This window comes from Trichomonas vaginalis, chromosome I (assembly GCF_026262505.1).
Source record: "Trichomonas vaginalis G3 chromosome I, whole genome shotgun sequence".
NCBI lineage: Eukaryota > Parabasalia > Trichomonadida > Trichomonadidae > Trichomonas > Trichomonas vaginalis.
Genome location: NC_067203.1, coordinates 1801173 through 1817432, shown reverse-complemented (window position 1 = coordinate 1817432; position 16260 = coordinate 1801173). Strand labels below are relative to the sequence as shown.

Below are 16260 nucleotides of genomic sequence, written 5' to 3'. Positions count from 1 at the left end.
AACAGCTAAAATGAATGATAATCAAATAAGACGAAGGTAGAAGGTTATTTAAACGCTTCTATAACATTCCTGATGGTGTTAATCCTAAAACTCGTAGAAGTTATTTAAATGAAGCCATAGATGCATATGAAGGATTTGACATTTCATCAGAAAGTGAGAGGTTAGCAAGAATGTTAAACGTTAATATTGATTTTTTATATTGTGACCCTCAACCAGAAGACGTAGACATAAATAAGGTAGACTTTCCATTAGTGGAATCAATAATGATAGATCCAGAATTTGAAACAGTAAATATTTTATTAACACAGAGTCCATGTGGAAAACTTCACGCTGACAGAATTACAGACGTTGAAGCACTCACAGGATATAAAGTTTGCCCCTTTTGCAAAAAGAAGTATATTCTATCCGTGATGACCCAGAAAGGAAAACCAAAGAAGATTTTTAAAGCATTTGAGAAATGTAAAGAAAATAATGGAAGATTAATTCAAGACGTTCAATTGCAAAACACACAACAACCATATGCACCACATATCACGAAACAGAAGATATATCAATGGCTATTAGCACATAATTTGCAGGAATATTATAAACCAACAAGATATTATATTACTTTTGACTTCGAAACATTAGAGACTAAAGAAGAACTTCAACTTTCTGAATGTGCAACTTTGAACGCTTACTTAAAACCATTTATGGTATCATCAAACTGTCAAAATAAAGCCCAAACGGACTCTTTGAGTCCTGAAGGTCTTTCAGACCGAAGCGCGAGGTCGTAGACCGTGATAAAACATTTACGAGGAATTTTTGCTTAACATCAAGTGATTCGTTCATCTCTGATTGGATTGAATTTTTATTTTCAACCTGTTCATTAGTTGCTAAATCAAATATTGAACAATATGAAGAATTAATGAAGCCGCAAACGGACCAAACGGCGGGGACTTTGTCCCATACATTAAATGAAAAACAGAAGGAAGCATTTAAAGAACTTCTAGATGAGGAATTCAATAAAGTGAATATCATAGGTTTTAATTCGGGAAAGTTTGATTTAAATTTAATTCTTCGTGATTTAAACACTGCAAAATGGAAAATAAAATCACTGCTGGGTTCCTCTTCTCAATTTAAGCAAATCATTGTAAAGAAAAAAACTGTCCATATGAATTAAGATTTATTGACATCAGAAATTATATAGCGGGTGGAACATTAGACCAATTCACTCAAGATTTCGGAAACAATAAATCACGTGTTAAATCCTTTTTCCCTTATCAATTCATCACATGGGAGAATTACGAAGATGAATTATATAAAGTGGAACCATTCACTCAAGATTCATTTTATTCAGCATTAACTCAAGAAACAATATCCGATTCAGATTATCAAATATATCTCAATGATGCTAAAAATTTTGAGAATAGATTAGAATATTTTATTCATTATTGCAATAAAGACGTTGAAATTATGATTGACCCAATTGATAAAATTATTGAAGAAACATTTGTTTATAAAATTGACATGCTTCATAATCTTTCTTTATCATCGAATGCATCAATGATTCGTTACGCGTTAGCATATAAGAACTTCAATCCTAACGAAACATATCCAGAAGAAGAAAATGTGGAATCAAGTTTTGAATTAACAAAAAAGTATTGGAAATATAAAATTGATTCATATAAGAAACAAGATGAAAAAGCAGAAAGGGATACTAAAAACAATGTTTCAATGGATGACTATCAATACTATCACGATTTAATCCTTTCATCTAAATGCAAAATGTGTGGTAAAGCGTTTACATATGCTAATAAACCAACATTAGATAGAATCGATAATGAAAAACCACATACCAAAGAAAATTGTCAGTTAATGTGTTGTTATTGCAATGTCGTAAAATCAAATAAAGATGAAGATGTTCAACGTTTAAGAATCAATTTAAGAAATTATACATTAAAAAATAATTTACCAATGACTCTAGATTCAGTTGAAGCTTATCACATCCTCCGTAATGGAATTACTGGTGGTTTATCAAATGTTCAACATAGAGTAAATCTTAAAGGAATCACGCACATTAATAAACTTTCATATAATCCAGAAACTAAAACTGTATCAAATGAGGACACTTCCAACATTATGACTCATTTCGTTGGTGTTGACTTTAATTCATTATATCCTTCATCATTTTCATCTAATCCTCATGATTTCATTCAATATACTGACCATAAAATGTATATGCCGGGAAGATTGAATGGTGTTATCATTTGTGATACAGCAACAAAGAAAGCAAAAGCACTGGGAATAATTAAGAAGAAAAATACTTTATTCGTGGCTGAAGTAAAGGGTCACATTGATGAAAAATACATTAATGATTACATAAACTTTTTACCAATAATAAGAAACTTTGATATTATCACAGATGAAAAAACAATTGGTGGTTTTATGTATAATTACATGAAATCAAACAATCTACCAGTTGACCAGAAACAGAGGAAATTAACTCAGTTAGCATCAACACACAACCAATATCAACCATTTTCTTCTTATTATCTTTGGTATCTAATAGACAGATTTCATTTTATCATTGATGACATTCAATCAATTTTAACATTTACGAAAAATACTTGTTTTAATGAATTTGCGAATGAATTTATGAACGAAAGACAAAAGGCTGAATTAGAAGGAAATAAAGGAAAAAGTTTATTTTGCAAGATTTCACTTAATGGATCATATGGTTACGATGCAATGAATACACAAAATTACGCAAAGACTAAAATAATGAATGCACAGAAGGCACGCGTTGCATGTATGTCAAATAAGTTTAAAAACATAAGAGAAATAGGAGAGGATACGTATCAAGTGATGCTTAAAGATAGATTTTATAGATGTGATACATGTTTACAAGAGGCATTCTTCACTTTAGATAACGCAAAATACTGGTATTTGGTTTTCATTTATGATTTTATGTATAAATGCATGGATGTTAATCGTTTTCATTTCATTGAAGGTGATACTGATTCATCTTATTGGGCAATCGCTGGCGACCCAAATCTTCCTAACACTCAAGCATTTCAAGCAATTGTAACCGATAAAAAATTTTATGATAAAAACATTTACAAATTCGCACCTTTTGATTTCTTCTGTTTTAATGAGAAATTTAAACCTAAATTAAAGAATAAAGCTGAAGAAAAAGCACATGAGAAGAAGTTATTGGGTTTAGCAATTGAGAAACAAGGTGATAACATGGTTGCTTTATGTCCTAAGTGTTATACTTCATTCAACGGTTCAATTGATGGAAGTGATTTTAAAAAGATTGCACAAAAAATGAAAGGAGTTAGTTTACGACAAAATAAACAATTAACACCTAAAAATTATTTGGATATAATAAATGATAAAGTGATATTTGATGGTCAGAATATTAATTTACAACTTAAAAACGGGTCAATGACTCGCTTAACAATCGGTAAGACTGCATTAACAGGAGCACACACTAAGGCTGTATGTTGTGAAAATGGATGTTGTATGCCATTTATTTAATAAAATGCCACAGAAGAGACAAAAGGAACCGTAAATAATGGTTTTGATACTATGATTCAAAGAGGCGGGCACCCTTAAAACACTTATTTTATTTTTATATAAATGAATAGCGTAGATTTAAAAAATTTAATTGATGATTTAGTACTTAATCAAAATTTTCTTAATTATTATGAATTAAAATCATATCTCCAAAAACATGATAACAATATAACGGGTGATGATATGGATTATTATTATTCGTATTATAAAAATGAAGTTTTGAAATATCATGATAAAATAATTTCTAAAATTAAAGACAAAATTAAAAATAATGAATATTCAAAGGGAAAAAGTAAATCACAACTTAAACAATTGAAAGATTTCAAAAATAAAGTATTAACAGAAGAAGATATTGATGAATTATATAAATTATATAAATTATATAATCCTGAGCCGCAAAAACCAAAGGAACAAAAACAAAAGGTGCAAAACGCCCAGGTCCTTCAGACCATAAATGAAGCACAAGCTTTAATTTATGATTCATTAGTTAAACCATATTCAGCCCGACTTTTAAATGAAGATCAACTTTTGGAATTCATCCTTCAACATAAACTCGAAGCGGGAAAGTATATCAAACCTTTATATACAGCATATTTAAAACAAATGAATAGAATACATCCAGAATTAATGAAGGGGGGAATGAAATCCAAAATCAAAGCAGATAAAATTAAACCACCTGCAACACCAAACCCTCCAACGACAGTACCTCCTCCTCCTTCAGTTAATCCTTCATCATTCACTTTATTATATCCATTTCAAACATTAAAGAAGCAAAAAGATTTTAAAAAGGATTTCAAAATATTAAATAAACCAACTGACCCAAAAATTCAACCGTTAAAGGAAAAATTTAGTCGCCCTTCATTTGCACCATATCCATATTCATACGAAATCGATCATTTAGAATATTCAAGAGGAAACGTTACTTATTTATTTGCCATTAACATTAACACCAGATATTTATATTGCATTCCGGTGAAAGGGAAAACAGAACAGGAAACAAGAAGAGCTATTCAATACTTACTAGATCATGAAAGAGTAGATAATATAAGGGGTGATGGTGATAAAGGATTTCAGGCAGCTATGGCTCATTATTTCCCACAAATTAATTTTTACTTTTCATCCTCTCCATATACGTTTCATAATAAAATAGTTGATGCGGTAATGAGAACTCTTAGAGATGCGTTAGGGGTTAATGGTCAGATATACTGGGATGGAAATCATGACTCCATCATACAGCAGTTAGTATATTATTACAATAATACATGGCATAGAACAATAAACATGAAACCGGTGGAAATGAAAAAATGATATTTCAAAAGAATGGGAATATATTAGAAAGCAAATGGAAAGGTTGAATGATGTTAAACGTGAACAAATTAATTCGGGGCTCATGAATTTTAAACAAGGGATAAAGTTTTGATTCATCTCGATTATGGAAAAACTGATAAATCAATGACAAAAAGAAGACGAAGATTTGACACAATAGCTGAATTTGTTAGATATATTAACGGCAATGCATTAGTTGAAGTTGACAATAAATTAATAGAAATTCCGATTTATTTTATTACTCCATTATATTTAAATAATATTTAATTTTTTTATTTCGTAAGAAATGAGTAACAACGAAGCAGTCAAGAGTCCAGACGATGAATATAAAAAGAAACTAAACAGAATTAAATCAAAAATATGCTATTACAAAAAGAAGCCACAATGGTGGGGTTGAAAACGATAAAGAGAGGAAAGAAATAATCGAAAAATTAGAAACTTATCGTTCAATCCTTAAACTGAGTGAAGCAAAAATAAAAGAATTTAATAGAATAAATAAATTGATTGGAAGAGATGAATTTAATAAAGATGAATTTTTAAACTCTATCCAAATTTAATTTTTATTCCTCTTCGACAACATCTCTCTTTCCATCATTACGCATAACCACATTTTCTCAATTTTAGTGGTTTGTTATTTTTAACATGTTCTTGCATCATTTTTATCATTTCCTCCCTTGTTATGATTCGTGGTAAATTTTGAGCTTGTGGGGTATTCATTTATGATAAAAATAAAAATTTGTTATCACTTATTTTATCGTTAAGTGACTCAAAGAGTCCGGAGACAAAGTCTCATGGTTTTTAGGTTATTCAATAATTAATTATTTTTGAAGAACCGAAGGTGCTACCATGCTACCATGTGCTACCAGGTCATTTAACTTCTCTGAAAAAGTGTGACAACACGACATTTTGACAACAGTCGGGGAAATAAATGTTTACGTTAATGTTTACGTTAATGTTTTCAGGTCATTCAATAATTAATTATTTTTGAATAACTGGGAAATAAATTTACGTCAAATATGCAATTTATAAAATCTTATGTCGACAGGCTACGTAGCACAGTGGTCTAAGGTGGTGTTATGGAGGGGTCAAGGTCTGTGGTTCGAACCGCGACAGCGCCGTATTTTCTCATTTTCTTTATTTGTCTTGTTTGTCGTGAATAAAAAGTATCATAAAAGTGCTCTATCTTCCACGGGAATAAATAAAAAATTTACTTTATTTCTTCTTTATTTCTTCTTTATTTCTTTGTTCCCGTGGAAGAAGGGTTTTGCTGTTTTTTCTCAGCCGAAATCAATGATTTTTTCATTTTTGGAATCCTTAGCGAATGAGGAATCTTTTCTCTCGTGGAAGCTTTGACCAAAAATATAATTTAGGTGAAGAGACCCAAAGGGTCAGAGCCGCAAAGCGGCTAGGTGAGATCTCACCTGTTTTTTCACCTGTTTTTATGGTAGTAGTGAAATAAAATTTTGTTATCAGTTATTTTATCATCATTTTATTAAGTTCATCTTTAGTTAATAATTTGAATGGATTCGCTAATGTTCCACCTTGAGTCACAACACTTGCCCCGGCTAATTGTGAAGAACCTGGGATAAGTACTCCATGAAATGATTTCATTGGTATCATTAATTTAGAAATAGTTGGCTTAATTAATTTTGTCATTTATGATAAAAATAAAATTGCATAATTTAAATTTTTTTCTTTCTCATTTTCTCATTTTCTCATTTTTCATCCTGTTTTGGTTTCAGCAACTTTTCAAGTTGTTGTCTTGTCAGTAACTTTAATTTTAACTTTGGATCAAATATTGGGTTTCCATCTTTATCTCTTCCAATAACACCATATGGTAGAATCTTCATTTATACTAAAATAAAAATTTAAATTATGTCGTTTGCTCTTTTGGAGCTCCTAAAGTTTGTTTCACAAACATTGAGCGTTCATTGAACTCTATACCATGCGAATACAGTCATAAATGGTGGCATGTAATCTTTACTTTGTCCCGTTGTTTGTGTATATCCTGAAACGCGATGTGTATGGTTTCCTTCTCCCTGAGTGTCACTCCAGTAACAATTTATGGCAAATTTAACATCATCTTTAACATCATATCCTTTACCTTTTGTCATTCCTGACCAATCCCAATATCTATGCTTATGCCAACCTGCTTGAGATGTGCTTAAATCTATGTAGTGACTGTGTGCAGGTAAATTTTCACCCGTAATTGTTTTACTTCCCCCTGTTTCCTTTGAAGAGTTTGCACAATACAAAAACCTGTCAACTATTTGTTCCCATGCACCAACACCAAACATTACTTGAGGACCTCTTGCATCCATAGATGTATAAATAGAACCTACTGGGTTCATTAAATCAAACATATGAGATATTATAGGATTGTCTCTTTTGAACTTAAAATATAGTGTAACTATTTCGGGTTTCTTCTGGTTTGTGTCGAATATTTTTTATAATATAATCTTATGTTTTCAGGGTATGTAAAATCTTGACTATAATATTTATTTTTGTCATCTTCATAATAGTATACTATTCTCGTTTTTTCTATTGCATTAATCTTTATATCTATAATATTCTAAATATAATGTTTGCTTTTTTGGGTCTACATGTGCGTCAACACCATTCATAATAATAACGGTGCTGGAGCTACGTTAGACAATGTCATATCCGTCATTTCATAAACTCTTAAATATTTCTTTTGTTCGTCTCCATATAAGTTTAAGTAGCAGTTGTTGTCTAATGGAACTTTAACTTGTGTGCCATTATTCTTTATATAGCCTACATACATTTCATTGTTATTTTTCGGAATGAGTTTATACCGTATACCATTTCTTAAGGACTGTACAAACTCCCATCTAAAATATTTGTTTTCTTCATTGACAGAAAAGTCACCAACAATAGTTTCAATATTTTTTGTTCCTATCAAACTTTGGTATATTTCGTTAACAAATGATATATCTGCTTTCTTTGCTAACTCATCGTTAACAAATGATATATTTGCTTTCTTTGCTAACTCATCGTTAACAATATTTTATCTGCTTTCTTTGCTAACTCATCGTTAACAAATGATATATCTGCTTTCTTTGCTAACTCATCGTTAACATAAGTTTTATCTGCTTTCTTTGCTAACTCATCGTTAACAAATGATATATCTGCTTTCTTTGCTAACTCATCGTTAACATATTCCTTATCTGCTTTCTTCATTATGTCATTTAGGAAACCTTTTATGAATTCCTCATTTAAATTAAATCTTCCAATCTTCAAAACTTTAGGAAATGCATTTAATGCGTAATATCTTTGTTCTTCTGGTGGAATTGATGTTATATCATCCGTTATTCCTTTAATTTTTGAATTCATAAATAAAATTTCTTTTATATTTGATATCACTGCACCACCTTTGCAAACGAATTCGAAATGGTCATTTTTCAATACTATCTCCAAATCTCCATATTTCAACATTTGCGTTTGTTCTGCCGTCTTTGAATTATATGCATATATGGCGTATGTAATGGTCTGTGGTTGCTGTTGTTTAATCATTTATTACGATTTAAAAATAAATATTTAATCTGTTATCTCATCAGCTATTTTTTCTATTTGAAATTGCCATAATATTTCATTCATAAATTCTAAATCACAATCAAATAGGTCAGTTATTCTAAATTTAATATTTGATAAATCTTTTGAATGAAGAATAAATGAATTCCCGGATAATTGAAACGGATATGATAAAGAAATATGTTTAAGTTGATGGATAAAATGTTTTGTATTGATGGGTAAGAGTTAGGGTCTAATGTTTGATGTGAAAATCTCATTGGGGTATTAACTTTATCACATTTGATTAAAATGAAATTAGAACCAGTGTCAGAATACAAAACATCCCCAACATCTTTTTCAAAATTTAATATCCCCAACAATGAACGAAGACGAGGAGTACAAAATTTAATTTTCAGCGGAAATTTAATAAGGTTATTTATTTCATCAAGTTCAAAAAGTTTATCAGGTTTTGATTTAAAATTTTCTTCATACCATACGATAAATGATTCATTTAAATAACTTAAAATCATGTTAATATCCCATTTCGTTATCACATTATTTATATACATATCATACGTTTTTAGGTCTACGACCCCGCCGCTATGCGGCTCATGGTCATCTTTAATAAATGATATATAATCTGAAGGGTCTAAAAGAATGGGATTAAATTTACCACTCACAGAAACGAGAGTAACATTATAAATTCCGCTAACTGTTAAATTTAATTCACAGTTATTATTCGAAATAATATTGATAATTGACATTTTTTTATTACGATTAAAAATATGGTAAAGCGTTATTTTCCAGTGATAAATAAAACTAGAATAAGATTACCTCAAGAATTCATAAATTCAACGAATAAGAAATTCATTCATGTTATAAATTTTAGTGTTTTCAGAAAATATGAGTCGATGTCATATTCATCATCAGGTTATATTTCACTTCATTCAAATTTAGTTCAATCAAACCCATATAATGACCATTTCATAAGATTTTCAGATGGTATTAAAAATGTAATTGATAGATTAAAATATGAACAGATTGACAATATCGAATTTTTGGAATTTTGGTTTAAATATCCCGATGGAAAAAAGATTGAAGTTAAAGATAAAGCTGATACTATAACAAAAACAATTACAATGACCGATCCGGATAGTGGGGAACAAAAAGAAATAAAACAAACGATAGAAACTGGTGAAAGGTCAATTATTATCGATTATGATTCAAAGGATTATTATTCGATAATGTTAATGCTTGAATATTAAATAGCCTTAACAAAGAATTTTTCAAGTGATATTTTATATTCATCAACTATTTTATTATAAATATCATTATATGTTAAATGAAGTTCAGTTGTTGTTCCGTTCTTTGATATCTTAATTGTGCTAATATCCTTTATAGGATTTATTTTTGCAACTGTTCCGCAGCATGAAACCTCATCATCTATGAAAAATTGAATCTTCACGTCTGAATCTTGAACATCACAAAGAATGGCGATAATGTGAATTAATGATTCATAAGGTAAAATAATTAAACCGGATTGGTCAATTAAATTTATTATTGAATCATAATTATCAGTTATGATATCACGGTAAATTTTCATTAATTCAGAATTAATGTCTATTTTATATGGCGCATTGCGACTGTAATCGTAGATTCCTGGGTTATCAGAGTGGGGGGTATGTTGGATAAGTGGGAATTTCAACAGGTTCTTTACCAGGTTCAGATAAAATGATTGGGTCTCCATCTTCTTTTTTTCTTCTCCTCATTCTTCGGTAAGTCACGAGTTAATAAATTTGGTTGAGTTGCTGACCTTGTTAATTCAGGACTAACATTAACTTTAACATTTTGAATAATTCGTGATTTATCATCATTTACGTTATAACCAACCGTAATCTCTGCTTTTGCGTTAGTGTTCTTTTGACTAGTGAAACGTCTTCTCATTTATATTCGAATAAAAAAATATATTTAAACTTTTATTTTGCTGGAACTTTTGAATCTATTATTTCCTGTATTTGTTCATGAAGTTGATTTTTAGCATTTTCATCGAAATTAATAGACCGAATATATTCATTAATTGCATTCTTATAATCATCTGATTTCTCAAATTTTCTTTTATCTGATTCCTTAACTAAATCATAAGTTAAACCTCGTTGCTGATATAATGGTTTCTTAATTAAATCTTTGAATGCTTGAGATAAAGCACCTGATGCAATTCTTGCTACTATAATTGGTTGGAATTGCTGTTTAAGTTCATCTTTAACATTTGCGAAAACTGGATCGAATAAAGCAACTTTAAAGAATTTCTTAGCTGGAATTTCAGGTCTTAAATTTGCATATTGACCATCAAACTGGTTAGAATATCGTGGTAATCCATCCGGTCCCTCTTCAATAGCATTTAATTCTTCATTGAAGTAAGAATATGGATTATGACGGTATGAATTAATTGGACCATTTTCACCTTCTCCAATGTATTGTTTAACAGCTTTTCCATTTTCATCAAATTGCATAGGATAATGTTCATTATATGCTTTACGTTTAGGATAATCCGTCATTGTTAATTTATACCCATTTATGACTTTAATATTTCCTTGACCATCAGTAACGAAAACTTCATTTATTCCATCAGGTTTTCCATTTGGACCCGTAATGTCTGCTTCGTGTGCTTCCCAATTTGGTCCGTGACGTTTGGCATATGCTTGAGCTTCTGGTAATGTTAAAACGTTTCTCATTTGTTTAACATCCTTTTGAAGACCGGCAACAATGTGGACTAATTCTTTCATTCCGTCTGGAACTTTCATAGTTCTATTATATGCACCCTTTTTGTTTGTTCCTTGTTTTAATGGAACCTGTAGAAGATTTGCAATTTCTGTCATGTTTAATTATAAATAAAAAATAAAAATTAATTATAAAAAGTTATTCGAATTTAATGGAACCTTTATTTAAATCAACTATTATTTTTCCATGTTCTCCTAATTGTTGATATTGTGTGTAAAGTTCATTAATGCTCATTGGTAAATTCACTTGATAAAGCATAACGTTCAACTGTTGACGACTAAAACCACTGAAAATGAAAAGGGTGGACAGGTTTGATTTAATGTTTGTGCTTAATGCTTTAAAGTATTGAACAGCCATGAAGAATGAACACTGAATGTGTCGACATTGAGTTAATAATTGATTAAAATATGATTTCTCATTAGTTATTAGTTTTGATTTCACCGCATCATCTAGAAAAATGAGTGAATGCAAAAATTCTCTATCAAAATTTGAAATAGAAAGTGTTTCAAATAATTCATCCCGTTGTTTATCAATAATTTTATCCTCTAATCCTTGCTTCTTGATTGTATTATATAATTCTTTATACATTACAAAGTTTTTTAAATAATCTTCTGCTTCTTCTTGTGATAAATAAATAATTGGAATTTTGATTAAATGCTTTAAAGATTCAAATGTATCATCTGAAGGTGAACCTGAACGGTTGATATAAATTAACACATGTGAATAGGGTGAAGTGTTAGCAATAATGATAATTTGTTTTAATATCGTTAATGTTTTACCTTTATTTTGTTTACCAATTGCTGCAGTGATTGAATTTAAGTAACATTCAGAATATGGAATTTTCATTAATTTTTCCTTAGATAGAGCATTTCTATTATCACTCAATGCTTCATTAATCATATCATCTACGTATGTATTATATACTCCTGCTAATTCTTCATAAGGGGTGGATGAATTTAAATCCATTTAATCAAAAATAAATTTATAATTTTAAACATTTCTATTCATCAATATTTCATCATATGAACTTCTATACTGCGGTGGTGTACCTGTTGGATGATATTTCAAACCTTCATCCGGTGTCCATGTCCAATATGTAGTCCTAGTAAACCAAACCTGAGGAGGATTTGTCACTTTGAACAGTAAGTGTCATTTTCACCCTGAATGATTGGATAAGCTTTCACTTGTACTGTAACTTGTGAGTTGAAAGTTTCTAATCCATCAAAGAATATACCCGCTCCATCACGTTGAACTGGAATAGTGCATAAGAATGAAGTTTGGTCTTTCCATGTTCTAGCTAATGGCGTGCCATATCATCATTCAGTGGTCTAGTTAATGAGTCCTCGTATTCTTCTGTGCATTCATTCACTCCATCTAAATCAGAAGCTTGAAGCATACGTGTAAAGAATATGTCCCACTGTGGTCATCGCTTGATCGGGGAAGTTTCTGGAATCTATAGTGACCTGAAGACCTCGAAGCATTGGATTTTCTAAAACCGTTCTTTGCATTGCATTCTTCGGAAAAACACAACATCTGTAACATTATGAAGAGCGTATGAGAAATCTGAGCTAATACCTTCAGGAGTGATGCAACCTCCATTTAGTGAACGAACGTCAATATGTTGAGCTGGAATCATGAATGGATCTTCCTTACTAAATAAACGTGGTATTGCTTTAACTGATTCTTCAATTAAACCGTATCCTGGTGTAATGCATTTATCCTCTAAAACTTCCATCTTTGTGCATGAAATAATAACGTCTTCAACTGTTGCGTCAGCAGATGTAGCGGCTAAGCTTGTAATTAATTTGGCAGGAAGTCCGATTTGTTGGAATTTGCGATCATATTTATAAACATGATTCATAATCTTTTCATAATTTTCATCAGTTATCTTTTCATAAACGTAATTTTGTAAATCAGCAACTCTTAACGGGTCAACCTGACAAAATACTAAAGTATCCCTGAAAACATAATATTTAAGAATGATTTCACCAAATGATTTAGGATAATCATCGAACGCCTGAAATGCTAACAAATCATTTACCGGAATAATCATATCAAAAGTGACATCAACTTCTTCATTTGCTTTCTTGAAAACTTCTGAAGGGTCAATATATTTACCACATACTGAGTTATCATATTTTTGAACATTATTATATAACGAATGAACAAACTTTTTAACTTTCCTTTCTGATTTTGGTTTATATGTTGCAAATGCGAAAGATTCACGGGCGCAATCCATCTGAAGATAACCAGCATCACCTCTTTCGGTTTCTACTTCTAATTGCTTAAAGCTTTGATTTGATGATTTGTAACCAACGAATAAACGCATGCATTTAAAAGCGGCATCACATGTGAAAGCTTTATTTGAAACTAGAGTTGCTTTAACTTTGCGTTTAATATATGTGTCACCTAATTGGTTCACATCATGAGCCGGATTTGTAATTCTTAAATGAGTTTGTTTATCATCAAAATATGGAGCATCAGAGTCATAGCATGAACTTTCAAGTTCTCTATAATATCTTCTTCCATCATTCTTTGCGAATATTTCATTTATCTTTTCGAATGAATGAAATACATTTCCATTAATCGGTTTAGTGTTTGGCACTAAATAGTTAGTCGTCATTTATTATTAAAAAAAAATCAAAATTAAAAGATGAAAATGAATTTTTAATTTTAATGAAATAATCAACTATGGCTGCAGGATTCTTTAAGAAACTGTGGGATAAAGTAAAAAGAGGAGCGCATAAAGTTTGGGAAGGGATTAAGAAAGGAGCAAATTGGATATTTAAGAATAAAGAAGCAATTAGTGACGTTGCTGAACAAATAGCAAATGTTCCGGTAAGGAAGTATTAAATAAAGGAGATAAGGTTTATCGACTACAACCGATACTAAGATAAAAATAATATTTATTTATTTTTCCACTAACCCCCTATTTTATTAAGTATTCCTTCAGCAATTCCACCAACTGCGTTACCTGCTTGTGCTCCCATCGCCGGATTACCTGCTTTAGCACCTAATACTCCTCCTATGATAGTTCCTGCCGTTTTCGCTACTGGTGCCAAAAAGTTTGCAACGGGTTTAATAATCTTTTGATGAACCCAACTTGCAGCTTTCTTAATTCCTTCCCATAATTTTTTAAAGAATCCTGCCGCCATCTCTGATTTAATATTAATTAAAAAATATATTTCATCACTTATATTCTAATTTTTTATTTAATGATAAATGAAACCGATTTTAAAAATAAATGAAACAGAGGAGGAAGAAATAAATGAAAGTGAAAATGTTCAACAAAAAATAAACGTTGTTAAACCAATTACTGAAATAAAAATTTTTTCATCTGTTGAGAATTTAATGACTATTATGCTAATAATAAAAAATTATTTGAAGAATTGACAACATGTAAATTGAATAAAATGTTTAAAGTTGAGGACAGAGTCCAAGACCCGGAGGGTCATGGATTCAAAATTTCAAAAATAAAAGGTGTTGTTAGTTTAAAATCTATTCCTCAATCAAGAATCACCTCATTAATGAAAATAGATGATTTAACAAAAAGAATAGAAATTATTGAAGAAAGAATGAATCAAATAATTGATTTCATAAATTCAAATAATCATTAGTTTCTTAAAGTTCAATGTTGAACTCATCAAATTCATCTTCATCATCATTACCTTTAGTGAGTTTATTTACTCTTTCAACTTTATCTTTTGATAGTCTTTCGTTTAATTTTTTCTGAAGTTTTTCGTTACCAAGTTCTAAAATTTTACATGGATGATATTTAAATCCGTTAAATTCTTTTTCCTCAGTTTTAATCATTAATCTACAAAGAACTTTAGTGAAAAGGTTTTGTTGTTTAAACCACTTATCCTTAATATTTGTTATAAATTCAATATCCGGAATTAATTCCCAAATTTTTGAATTTTCGATTAATTTACCATCAAATGCAAAAGCAATAGGTTTAATATTAAACTTACCTTTATAAATATAAACTTTCTACTATAATCATCGAAATAAACGTCTACTTGTTTAACATGGGTGAGAATTGGTGAAAGTTTATTCATTAATTGATTCACAGTCACGAATTTTGATTCACTCATTTTCATACGAATTAAAAAAATAAATTATTCAAAAAATGTAAGACATGAATTTTTAAAGTTTATTTTTCATTCATGAATGATAATTATATCTGATTTCTTTTACTCTCTCGTATATACTAGATTTGAAGAATTCAGAACATTTCCCATAATCTCCTAAATGTTTTCTTATCCCTAACGTGTGCCAGTTATTATATGAAACTGAATAAACTTTATCTTTATCTTTACACCTTTCATCACTTCCAATATATTTATATCTCAGTTTTGATTTAGCATTTTCATATTCATTAGCGTTTAATAATTCACAGTCTTCCTTTTTAAATTGATGTTTAAGATATTCAGGATTTAATACTCTACGTTTATATGCTCCTAACTTAGTCCTAAAGGTTTTTCTACAAAATTTAGGAATTCCATCCTCTTGAATGTCATCAATGATTTCCATTTCATTATTTTCAATTTCTTCTTCTCGTTTATGAGGTCTTTGATTATGACTCCATTGATTCCATGAAATTAAATATTCTTTATCATTATATTTATACCTCATTAGCTTATTTTGGCTTTCATATTCATTTAATAATTCACAATCTTCATTTTTAAATTGAAGTTTAACCCATTCAGGATTTAAACAATGTTTAATTAATCGCGGAATATCTGACATCATCTATATATAGCTTCTTTTATAAAAGATAAAAAAATAAATTATTTTAAAATTAATGTTAATTTTTTAATGTGTTTAGTATATAAATATTTTAATGCATCGTCTATATATAGATGTTACAAAAAAAGTCACACAACCCGCACTCATCTACTACTACCGAAAATGGTCAAAAATAAGTCACGAAAATATGAAATTTAGATAGCTAATTTGATTTAATTAAAGACGGCGAAAAAAGTGCAGCAAGTTTTGTATTATATATACGCGTTCTATCGGCGCGCAGCTTCGCTGCGCGCCGATATAAGCTACAAGGCTGTG

At 29.9% G+C, this 16260-nt stretch overlaps 3 protein-coding genes across 3 annotated transcripts, besides 1 other annotated feature; 2 read left to right on the top strand and 1 right to left on the bottom strand.

Annotated features, from left to right (window-relative positions):
* Positions 1-12754: part of a mobile genetic element that runs on past the window's edge.
* TVAGG3_0910940 (DNA/RNA polymerases family) lies at positions 2122-2804 on the top strand (the record flags this gene model as incomplete). The annotated part of the gene is made up of 1 exon (XM_051251797.1): positions 2122-2804. A coding segment is annotated over one exon (683 nt), but the record flags the coding sequence as incomplete, so codon positions are not given.
* On the top strand, positions 3625-4479 carry TVAGG3_0910930 (uncharacterized protein; the record flags this gene model as incomplete). Its single annotated transcript, XM_051251796.1, has 1 exon — positions 3625-4479. A coding segment is annotated over one exon (855 nt), but the record flags the coding sequence as incomplete, so codon positions are not given.
* TVAGG3_0910920 (uncharacterized protein) lies at positions 10871-11294 on the bottom strand (the record flags this gene model as incomplete). The annotated part of the gene is made up of 1 exon (XM_051251795.1): positions 10871-11294. A coding segment is annotated over one exon (424 nt), but the record flags the coding sequence as incomplete, so codon positions are not given.
* Positions 12755-16260: the final 3506 nt, after the last annotated feature.